General features: G+C 43.5%; 1 protein-coding gene across 1 annotated transcript in view; it reads right to left on the bottom strand.

The window, feature by feature from the left end:
• LOC111076206 (G protein-coupled receptor kinase 1) overlaps positions 1-12,467 on the bottom strand; it is a 163,760-nt gene that overhangs the window by 44,648 nt on the left and 106,645 nt on the right. Inside the window, exons 11-12 of the mRNA XM_041595346.1 lie at positions 345-445; positions 63-281 (exon numbers count right to left, since the gene is read on the bottom strand). Of these exons, the coding sequence (XP_041451280.1) occupies positions 63-281; positions 345-445 (320 nt within the window). The remainder of the gene's footprint in view (positions 1-62; positions 282-344; positions 446-12,467) is intronic.

A 12,467-nucleotide genomic window follows, 5' to 3' on the forward strand; every position in this document is an offset into this window, starting at 1 on the left:
AAGCCAATCAGCATACAAGATTCGATAGTGTACCGGTGTGTATTTTATAAACTACAGCTTACCTTTCAGATATGGTCAACGAGAAAAGCTTGTAAAGATCTTGGTCGGTGTCATTTAACTTAATGCCTTTTGTGTCTTCCTCATCAAAAGATCCAATATCAAAGGCATCAGCGGCATTTACTTCTCCTCGTGGAGGTACTAGTGGTGGAGTATATTTTTGAATATAAACTTGGTGCCAGTCGATTCCACAAAAAAAATTGTGCATTTTTACTTCATCGGCGCTTTTGAAATATACAATTCAATATATTTTATTTAATATAAAATGCCTAATTTTAATATCTCACCCATTTCCCATGCAACCGAGTCGCTTAGAAACCTCCCTTTGAAGTAACAATTCCAACAAATTCTTTAACTCGATAGAAAATGATTCAGGAAGTTCAACATTCTGCCAAAGAAAAAAATATATATATTATAATTTTACTTAAAACAATATTACATAAAAAAGTGCAATTTTTTGTCAAGCTACACTTGCTTCTACATTATGTACCCATGACTCAGGTCGGATACACTACTTGACAATTGGACTTGGACTTTACAATTTTTTAAAGAATTATTGTTTTTTTTTCTACGGCAGAACTTTTTTTTAAGAATTTTTGAAGTCTGGTATTTTTTTAAAGCTTTTTTTTAGAGGTAGCACTTCTTTTTCACATAACTCTAGTATCTTACGTCTGGTTGTAAAGAACTTTGATATTTCGAATAGATAATTAAAACAGCTAGAAGTTAAGCCCAAACACTTTGAGATTTTTTTGGGTACTACCATTTTCATTTTTTAGGTTTGGTTACCGAATTTTATCTCCAAAGTTTCTCCATAGATTTTAATGAGCAATACCTTAAACAACGCCTATACACAAAAAAATAGAGAACCAAATGCGGTTTTTATACCCGTACTCAAAAAAAAGTTAAGGAGTATATTGTATTTGAGGTAAAAGTGGATGTGTGCAACGCAGAGAAGCAAACGTTTCCGACCTCATAAAGTATATATATTCTTGATCAGCATCAATAGCCGTGTCGATATAGCCATGTCCGTCTGTCCGTCTTGATGAGCGCCTAGATCTCAGAGAGTATAAGAGCTAGAGAAACCAAATTTGGTTTCCAGACTTATGTAATATCACACTGCTACAAGTGTATTTAAAAATTTCGCCCCGCCCCCACAAAGGACGAAAATCTGTGGCAGGCACAATTTTAAAAATAAGGTAAAACTGAAAAAAGAGTATCGTAGAGAATGACCATATCTACCAGATTGCCGAATCTGAATTAGATCGGATCATAATTGTAGCCAGAATGAAGAAATTAATTTTCAGTTGCTTCCCCTGCCCCCTCCTGCCGTCAACCAAGCAACTCATTTTCCTTCTCGCTCGCACACTCTGCCGCGTTCAGTAAACATTTTTTTTAATTCTAAATTCTAAAACGTCATAAGCTCAAAAATTTATATACTGATTAAGTACGGGTGTAAGTATAGTCGCATCCCCAGAAGCGACTCACACGTTCCTTCTCGTTCTTTTTCGAATCCTCATTAAATCGATCCAATAAGTTGGAATAATATTCTCCATTGACGTTTTTATCCTTTCTTAAGGAAACAATGTGGTTAATACCGCAAGCATTCCAAAACTCCACTTTGGCCTTCTTTTTCCCAGAATCAACCTAAGGAACCTACTGTTTTGACTACTTTGGTCTCTGGTGTGTTGTGGTGGATCAACGCTTTATCCACATTTACGAAACGGCGAAAAAACGTGTTCTTATTATAGTCAAACAACGCCAAACACTCCTTCGAAGTTATCTTACGAGTGAGTTTTTTATCGATTGTGAGCAAACGCGGCAGCCATATCTTAGCGCATAGCTTTTTCCTATTCAAGCGATCATTTAAAATTTAGCCCATTTAGTCATGCAGTGCATATGGCATCCAAAATGTCTTGCGATATCAATCTCCGAACGGCAAACACCATATCGTAAATTTTTCTAATTATTCGGATAAGAAGATATCCCACAAGCTTTTCGTTGTTTTCAGTGGTGGTTTTTTTCCAAACACCAGGGGACCAAAACAGGCAAGGAGGAAACTAATCGCCAGCGTTGTTTCTTCTCAGATCTTGTATGCTGCCCCAGTGTGGTCCAAAGCGACGAAGGTGCCAAGCTACATGCGAGGAGTCGAGGCAACACACCGCCTATGCGCGATTAGGATCGCCTGCGCGTTCAGGACGATATCCGACGACGCCGCACTTGTCATCGCGGGACTCATCCCAATAGCGGAACAAGTAAGGGAAAAGGTGGAGCTGTACGAGCGGGCCCAAACGGGCACCCGCAATACTCCTACGAGAGCAGCGAAGGCATCGTCTAGGCTGGGGAGCATCGCGAGATGGCAGAGACAATGGGACTGCTCGACTAAAGGACGCTGGACGCATAGACTCATTCCGGATGTTAAGGTCTGGGTGGAGCGGAAGCAGGGCCAGGTGGACTGCTGAGCGGACACGGCTGCTTCAGGTCGTACCTAATGCGGTTTGGTCACGAATCTGAGGATTGGTGCCCGGCTTGTGGCCGTGGCATCGAGGAGGACGCCCACCACGTCTTCTTCGAGTGCCACCGCTTCGAGCCAGAGAGGCGCCTACTAGAGGAGGAGCTAGGTGCAAGCACAAGCGTCGAACACCTCGTGCAACACATGGTAGCGGATCCCAAGGCATGGGACGCAACGGCCAAGTTTGCCGCAACAATATTGCGGAAACTTCGGGCGGCGGAGAGGGTAAGGAGAGTGCGAGCGGAATGAGACGGAACGGGTGTGCGAAGCAATGCTTTGCGGCAGTACCGCGCAGCCTTGTCCTATCATTCCCCAAATACTGTATGAGACCCTAACATCAAGAATTTAAATTTAAATGTAGCATAAATAAAGGTTAGGGTATATATTTGAGATATATCCATACCTTGGACCAGAAACTTGGCCGTTTATCCATCGATTTTTACAAACGATACCTTAAACGACGCCTAATTAATGCGTCTATCTAACTCCAGAAATTAATGCGAAGAAATATTTTTATTTCGACTTTTCCTGAGTTTTTAAAGTGTAAATTATGGGAAAAAGTACAGCAAAAAAATGATAAAATTTGAATTTGAAAGCTTAATATCTTCCAGACGTTTGTCCATCATAAGATAACAATTACACTACCCGACAACATTTTTCCGCTTGAACCTCTGTCCTCTGTCCTCAACTTGGCCAGCTTTTTCCGCACCAGATTTGACACCCTTCTGTAGAGTCGATCAACCAGCGGGTCGTTGGTGCGGATGTACTCTCGGCGGAGTCTTCTTTTGAGGAGAAGCAGGCCTTTAATTTCAATTGAAGTGCCGCCTCTGTGACCTCTGGGTGCCTTGTGGGCCGCTGGTGGCAGCAGCTTTACGCACCTTGGGAGTCCTCAGCTTCAGGGTAAAGTCCAAGGATCCTCCCAGTACGTCCCGAAACAGAGGCAAGTCCTCAGCTGAAGGGTAGTCCAAGGATCCTCCCAGTACCTCCCTAAACACGGTAGGTGGCGCTTGTTTTGAGACATTCAATGTGACTTCAGGAGTATGCACACAAAATATAGTTTCTCTAGCTGTTACTCTCTGAGAACTACGCTGCAAACAAAACGGACGGACATGGCTGAATCGACTCGGCTATTGATGCTGATCAAGAATATATATACTTTATTGGGTAGGAAACGTTTCCTTCTCTGCGTTGCACACATCCATTTTTACCACAAATACAATATACCCCTTAAATCTTTTTGGAGTACGGGTATACAATAAATCATTTATTTTGCGCTTCTTGAGCTGATAGCACGAAAAGTTAACGTCCAAACAAAGTCAAGTAAAAACATTGAACAATTAAACGTAAAATAATGGAACTGTCCTGCTATCGATTTTTTTATGAAATAGAGATGCAATCGAAGCGTTTTTAAAAACTGTGCAAGAAAAGACTTCCCAGCAAATGGCTAGCAGCTACAGTTTATAAGAAAAGCTACGAAACGAAATTTTTTTTAACTTGCTGTTAGCTTCCCGGATGAGAGCCGTTCCGGACTTAAATTAGTATATTCCTCTGAAATGGTTGCCCCATTGGAAAATAGGGGAAATTGCTTCGTTAAATATGAAAACTATATTTGAAAACGCTTTGACTTTTATCGCAGTCTTTGCTACGCTAGGGCCTTATGCCTTATGAATTTGTTTGTTAATTTTTAGCTAGTTAGAATTTGAAACAAAGAATATATTAAGCAACATCTCTGCAGCGTTCTCTAGTGGCCGACTACGTAGGGCCGTTTAGTTAGCATGGGTTGGAATGGATAATAACTAATATCTCCTGAAAGGCTCAATTGTTGCAATGGTTTTTTCTTTTGTTTGTTTGCTGAATATCGCAACTATTTTTTCGTGCATTCCAATGCTTGGCCAAATATGGCCTTTTTTTATATCCCGCTTAAAATAAATAGTGAAAAAAATAATTGTTCTTAAAAAAATCGAATAAAATACAATCGCAACAGATATTTCCTTTTTTTTTTATTCTTTTTTTAGATTTGTTCATTAAATTATGGAAAACACAAATTTTCTCCCAGCTTGAGTACTTTTGGAGAAAAATGCAATAGCCTTTGCCTTTTAATCACGGTTTTCTTTATTTTTCAAAAACAGAAAAAGTTTCAAATTTTGAACAACGATTATAAATTGTAAAATTTAAAATTAAAATTTTTTTTAAGTTATAAAATTTTGGTTTTGTATATCATGATCAATTCCTAATTCAAGTGTAACAAAAGTTTTTCCATCCTTTTTGCAACAAGTTTTCAGAAAACGAGCCACTGTGCCTGACGCTTAATTAATGCAATATAACACAAAAAATATAACGACACAGGATTTAATTTGTTTACGACTTTTCCTAAGTTTTTAAAGAAAACATTTTGAACGAGAAGGAACGTGCGAGTCGCTTCTGGGGACGCGACTCTTCCTTATACCCGTACTCAGTCAGCATATACATTTTTGAGCATATGATTTTTTAGAATTTTATAATATAAAAAAAAAAAATTTTAATTTTTTTGCTACATCTGATATCTACATCTACATATATTACGTATATTCTACATCTAACATGTAGATTATACATGTACCATTTAGATTCTACATCTCCTCCGCTAGGGGTTGCTCGCGCACTGAACGCGGCAGAGTGTGCGAGCGAGAAGGAAAATGAGTTGCGTTGTCGTTTGTGGGAGGGGTGGCAGGGGAAGCGACTGAAAATTAATTTCTTCATTCTGGCTATAATTATGATCCGATCTGATTCAGATTCGGCAGTCTGGTAGATATGGATATTCTCTACGACACTGCGTTTTTAGTTTTATCGTATCTTAAAAATTGTGCCTGCCACAGATTTTCGTCCTTTGCGGTGGCGGAAGGGGGTGGGGCGAAATTTTGAAATACACTTGTAGCAGTGTGATATCACATGAGTCTGGAAACCAAATTTGGTTGCCCTAGCTCTTATAGTCTCTGAGATCCAGGCGCTCAACAAGACGGACAGACGGACGGACGGACGGACGGACAGACAGACATGGCTATATCGACTCGGCTATTGAAGCTGATCAAGAATATATATACCTTATGGGGTCGGAATGATCCGATGATCCTATTGGGCTTTGAGGTGGCTCAGAGGGGGCCTAGCTGAGGCCACCGGACGGGTCGCAGGTTGCGGATAGCGAACGGCCTACCCTAGTGGGTGGGTCAGCTGCGAATAAGCGGGCATCCTAAAGAGTATCAACTAAGTTGGCTCTGAGGGAGAGTACCGAAATAAGCAGTCCCGGACAGCCAGCGGGTGTTCGCGACGCAGCAACACTGACGATGCGCTTGTGGTGCCGCCTCTCATTAAGTAGCTCACACAATCCCATCCCTACACAACACCTACCCACATCCCAGCCCCAACACTCACCTCACACCGGGCCGGACTAAGGTGTCACTCGACCCGTGCCAAGAGTCAGCCTGGCTGGGGGCCCGGTATAAAAACTAGCCCAGTCGTGAACGGAGAGCTCAGGGACTTGGCAGCCCCCTGTTCTAATTATGCCTTACCCGGGTAACGCAGAGCTCTGCCGGGGTGGACCGTTCCCCTTCTCTGCAGCTCGTGGGAACTATATGGACAAAAACGAAAATATAAACAACAACAAAAACAAAAACGAGAGAGGCACTCCCCAAATGCCTGCAGGGAGAAATCCCAAGCGGGAGAAGGCAGCGGCCCAAAGGCCTGGCCCGATCCGCTCAGACGCAGGAAAGACCTGCACGGTGAAGGACGCGGGTATGAATCCGGGTGGGTCCCATCCCAAACCTGGGATGGGTGGAAAGACAACACCCAAAACTGATACCATGGTAGGGCAGCTAAGCAATATTGCGGCTGCTCAACCTTCTGGTGAAGCGGCGGGTGATGGCTTGCCATCAACCAGCGTCCAAACCAAAAGATTTAGTTATGCCGAAAAGAGGAGTGATGGGCACATACTCCGTCGGCAGAACGCAAGCCAAGAAGTCAGTCCAACAGCAGACTGGCTGAAGAAAGTGGAATGGGCCCCGGTGGTGTTGCCCAACTTCAGTATGGAGCCACAGAAGGTGGCCGCCCAACCGAAGAGGCAGCGCTCTCAAGAGACGCCCGGACCTGTCGCGAAGCGATCCAGGGTTGCACCAAATGTATCCTTCGCGCAGATTGCCAAGGAGAGGACGCTGATAGGCGTTCTCGACAAAGGCAGCGCGGAGGGGAAAATACCCAGAAGCCAGTGGAAGTGGGTGGAAGCGGCACTGGCCGACCGCTGCTTCGAGCTTCTTGAGAAGGATCCCGGGCCACCCCCGGTCTGCAAAGACATGGGATGGTTCCAGGGGAGCATCAAGGTAGTAGCCTGCGAGGATGAGCGCTCCGTAAAGCTTTACAAAGCTGCGGTGGCGCAAATCGGTGAGGTCTACGCCGGGGCAAAGCTCGTCGCTGTGGACTGGAGCGAGGTGCCCAGTAGGCCAAGGGCCCGTATATGGGTACCGGCCACTTTCAAGGAGCCCGAGCGGATCCTCACGATGTTGCAGAGATGCAACCCCACACTGCCAACCTCAGACTGGAGGGTGGTCAAAGTGGAGGCATCAAAGGGCCCCACAAATCAGGCAGTGGTAGTCCTGAATAAGGAATCGCTAGCCCCGATCGAGGCAGCCAGGGGAGAGCTTAACTTCGGGTTCAGCTCGGTGACCATGAAGGTCTACAAGTCGGACGCAGCGACCGAGGCGCGTTCTGTCAACAACCCAGTTGAGCAGGACGTTGCCTTGGAGATCGAGGCACCCGAAGTAGACCCGGAGCCGGCCCTGGAGAGCTACTCCTCGGAGACGGAGCTGATGCTCGATTTTGAGGCGTTGTGTCGGGACGAGATACTCGACGACTCTGACGCCGACATAACAGTGGTGGAGAGCGTTTCTAATGAAGTCTCTGAGGCTTCTGCAGATAAATCTCCACCACTGTAAAGCAGCATCCGCTGCCCTGATACTCCGCTTGGTCGCAAGCGGAGGGGATATAGTCCTAATCCAAGAGCCCTGGGTGGTAGGAGGCAGGGTCTGTGGATTAGCGACGAAGGACTACAAGCTGATTGTAGCCCAAACTGAAGGTAAAATTAGAACCTGCATATTAGCAAGGAAGCACCTAAATATCTTTCTGCTCCACAATTTTAGCAATGGCGACAATACGGCAGCTAGCCTAGAGCTACAAGGGACACGCCTAAACCTGGTGTCGTCCTACATGGCTCACGAGGAAAGCGATCCTCCCAGTGACCTCGTTCGCAAGATTGCCAGAGACAGCGAGAGGTCGGATACAAGCCTACTAATAGGCTGCGATGACAACGCTCATCACACCCAATGGGGGAGCTCGGATACAAATGCAAGGGGTGAGTCACTTTTCAGCTTCATCCTGAACTCCAACCTAATTATCGGTAATCGGGGTAATGACCCCACTTTTATCATAAAAAACCGTCAAGAGGTTATTGACCTCACTCTATTGTCTCACAAACTGTCAGACATAATGAAAAGTTGGAGAGTCCTAGAGGACCACTCCTTCTCCGACCACAGGTACATCGAGACAATCCTATCGCTCGAAAGCACCATACCCACTAGCTATACTAACCCAAGGAAAGCCAACTGGGATATGTATAGTGCAAAAATGGAGGAATTACTCCCCCCCCTAGCCCCAAAATGCCCTGACACACAAGACGATCTCAATCGTCTTGTGGACAATTTCACGGAAGCTTGCAACAAGGCCTTCATGGCAGCTTGCTCCCCAACCAAACCAAGAGGGAAAAAGAAACCCCCCTGGTGGTCTAAACATATAGATACCCTCCGGAAAGACTGCAGGACTCTCTTTAACAGAGCCAAAAGCAGCAGCGAGGAAGCGCACTGGGAAAATTACAAAAGTAAGCTAACCCTATACAAAAAAGAAACAAGGAGAGCAAAAAGGGCCTCTTGGCACAAATTTTGCTCCGAAATTGAGGACACGTCAGAAGCCTCAAGGCTACGCAAGATCCTGTCAAAAACATCCCCCTCGGTGGGATACCTCAAGAGAACGGATGGTACGTGGACTAACTCTAGTGAGGACTCCCTACACATTCTACTCGATACTCATTTTCCTGGGTGTACGACCATCGAGCCGGCAGACACCCCAAGTGAAGGCCCGGAAACCTCGATGGGGCACATCCTCACAAAACGGAATATTAGCTGGGCAGTAAACAGCTTCAAATCCTACAAATCGCCTGGCCCGGACCAAGTCATTCCGGCTCAGTTGCAAAAAGCCGGGGATATGGCCATCAACTGGCTGCAAAGTATCTTCAGGAAGATACTGACAGTGGGAAAAATCCCCCGAGCTTGGTTAAAGGCTAAAATAGTCTTTATCCCCAAAGCAGGGAAACCCTCACACACAACCCCAAAAGACTTCAGACCAATAAGTCTATCGTCCTTTCTTCTCAAAACCTTTGAGAGACTAGTAGGGCTGCAGCTAAGGACAACTATAAATCCTCAGTGGCTGTCAGGCGCTCAACATGCCTACCGAAAAGGAAAATCCACGGAAACGGCACTCCATGAAGTAATCTCGGCGGTAGAGAAATCTCTACAAGTCAACGAATACTCCTTAATCGCTTTCCTAGACATTGAGGGAGCTTTTAACAACGTCATACCGGGAGCCATCACAGAGGCCCTGACTGACCTGGGAGTGGATCGTCACTTGATGATGCTCATAGATCAATTGCTCACATGCAGGACAGTGACATCATCAATGGGATCGTCCACTCAGTCTAGGTATGTCAACAGAGGCACCCCGCAAGGTGGTGTCCTGTCTCTCCCTTCTATGGAACATAGCAGTCAATAAGATACTGTGTGACCTGGAAGGGGGGGGCTGCAAGGTGGTAGCATACGCGGACGACGTTGACATTATTTTCTCGGGAAAATTCCCTCAAACACTCTGCGATCTAATGACCGCAAAGCTCGCGCGACTCTCAGAATGGACAGAGTCGCGTGGACTGGGAATCAATCCCTCTAAAACGGAACTTGTATTGTTTACAACCAAATACAAAATCCCGTCTCTCAACCCCCCAATACTAAACGGATGTAGGCTCTCCTTCAGCGACAGTGCCAGTTACTTAGGGTTGGTAATTGACAAAAAACTTAGCTGGAACCTGAGCATCAAAGACAGAGTGAAGAAGGCTACGATAGCAGAATGAATGAGAGCGGAATGAGACGGAACGGGTGTGCGAAGCAATGCTTTGCGGCAGTACCGCGCAGCCTTGTCCTATCATTCCCCAAATACTGTATGAGACCCTAACATCAAGAATTTAAATTTAAATGTAGCATAAATAAAGGTTAGGGTATATATTTGAGATATATCCATACCTTGGACCAGAAACTTGGCCGTTTATCCATCGATTTTTACAAACGATACCTTAAACGACGCCTAATTAATGCGTCTATCTAACTCCAGAAATTAATGCGAAGAAATATTTTTATTTCGACTTTTCCTGAGTTTTTAAAGTGTAAATTATGGGAAAAAGTACAGCAAAAAAATGATAAAATTTGAATTTGAAAGCTTAATATCTTCCAGACGTTTGTCCATCATAAGATAACAATTACACTACCCGACAACATTTTTCCGCTTGAACCTCTGTCCTCTGTCCTCAACTTGGCCAGCTTTTTCCGCACCAGATTTGACACCCTTCTGTAGAGTCGATCAACCAGCGGGTCGTTGGTGCGGATGTACTCTGGCGCAGAGTCTTCTTTTGAGGAGAAGCAGGCCTTTAATTTCAATTGAAGTGCCGCCTCTGTGACCTCTGGGTGCCTTGTGGGCCGCTGGTGGCAGCAGCTTTACGCACCTTGGGAGTCCTCAGCTTCAGGGTAAAGTCCAAGGATCCTCCCAGTACGTCCCGAAACAGAGGCAAGTCCTCAGCTGAAGGGTAGTCCAAGGATCCTCCCAGTACCTCCCTAAACACGGTAGGTGGCGCTTGTTTTGAGACATTCAATGTGACTTCAGGAGTATGCACACAAAATATAGTTTCTCTAGCTGTTACTCTCTGAGAACTACGCTGCAAACAAAACGGACGGACATGGCTGAATCGACTCGGCTATTGATGCTGATCAAGAATATATATACTTTATTGGGTAGGAAACGTTTCCTTCTCTGCGTTGCACACATCCATTTTTACCACAAATACAATATACCCCTTAAATCTTTTTGGAGTACGGGTATACAATAAATCATTTATTTTGCGCTTCTTGAGCTGATAGCACGAAAAGTTAACGTCCAAGCAAAGTCAAGTAAAAACATTGAACAATTAAACGTAAAATAATGGAACTGTCCTGCTATCGATTTTTTTATGAAATAGAGATGCAATCGAAGCGTTTTTAAAAACTGTGCAAGAAAAGCCTTCCCAGCAAATGGCTAGCAGCTACAGTTTATAAGAAAAGCTACGAAACGAAATTTTTTTTAACTTGCTGTTAGCTTCCCGGATGAGAGCCGTTCCGGACTTAAATTAGTATATTCCTCTGAAATGGTTGCCCCATTGGAAAATAGGGGAAATTGCTTCGTTAAATATGAAAACTATATTTGAAAACGCTTTGACTTTTATCGCAGTCTTTGCTACGCTAGGTCCTTATGCCTTATGAATTTGTTTGTTAATTTTTAGCTAGTTAGAATTTGAAACAAAGAATATATTAAGCAACATCTCTGCAGCGTTCTCTAGTGGCCGACTACGTAGGGCCGTTTAGTTAGCATGGGTTGGAATGGATAATAACTAATATCTCCTGAAAGGCTCAATTGTTGCAATGGTTTTTTCTTTTGTTTGTTTGCTGAATATCGCAACTATTTTTTCGTGCATTCCAATGCTTGGCCAAATATGGCCTTTTTTTATATCCCGCTTAAAATAAATAGTGAAAAAAATAATTGTTCTTAAAAAAATCGAATAAAATACAATCGCAACAGATATTTCCTTTTTTTTTTAATTCTTTTTTTAGATTTGTTCATTAAATTATGGAAAACACAAATTTTCTCCCAGCTTGAGTACTTTTGGAGAAAAATGCAATAGCCTTTGCCTTTTAATCACGTTTTTCTTTATTTTTCAAAAACAGAAAAAGTTTCAAATTTTGAACAACGATTATAAATTGTAAAATTTAAAATTAAAATTTTTTTTAAGTTATAAAATTTTGGTTTTGTATATCATGATCAATTCCTAATTCAAGTGTAACAAAAGTTTTTCCATCCTTTTTGCAACAAGTTTTCAGAAAACGAGCCACTGTGCCTGACGCTTAATTAATGCAATATAACACAAAAAATATAACGACACAGGATTTAATTTGTTTACGACTTTTCCTAAGTTTTTAAAGAAAACATTTTGAACGAGAAGGAACGTGCGAGTCGCTTCTGGGGACGCGACTCTACTTATACCCGTACTCAGTCAGCATATACATTTTTGAGCATATGATTTTTTAGAATTTTATAATATAAAAAAAAAAATTTTAATTTTTTTGCTACATCTGATATCTACATCTACATATATTACGTATATTCTACATCTAACATGTAGATTATACATGTACCATTTAGATTCTACATCTCCTCCGCTAGGGGTTGCTCGCGCACTGATCGCGGCAGAGTGTGCGAGCGAGAAGGAAAATGAGTTGCGTTGTCGTTTGTGGGAGGGGTGGCAGGGGAAGCGACTGAAAATTAATTTCTTCATTCTGGCTATAATTATGATCCGATCTGATTCAGATTCGGCAGTCTGGTAGATATGGATATTCTCTACGACACTGCGTTTTTAGTTTTATCGTATCTTAAAAATTGTGCCTGCCACAGATTTTCGTCCTTTGCGGTGGCGGAAGGGGGTGGGGCGAAATTTTGAAATACACTTGTAGCAGTGTGATATCACATGAGTCTG

This window comes from Drosophila obscura, unplaced genomic scaffold (assembly GCF_018151105.1).
Source record: "Drosophila obscura isolate BZ-5 IFL unplaced genomic scaffold, ASM1815110v1 contig_56, whole genome shotgun sequence".
NCBI classification, from domain to species: Eukaryota; Metazoa; Arthropoda; class Insecta; order Diptera; family Drosophilidae; genus Drosophila; species Drosophila obscura.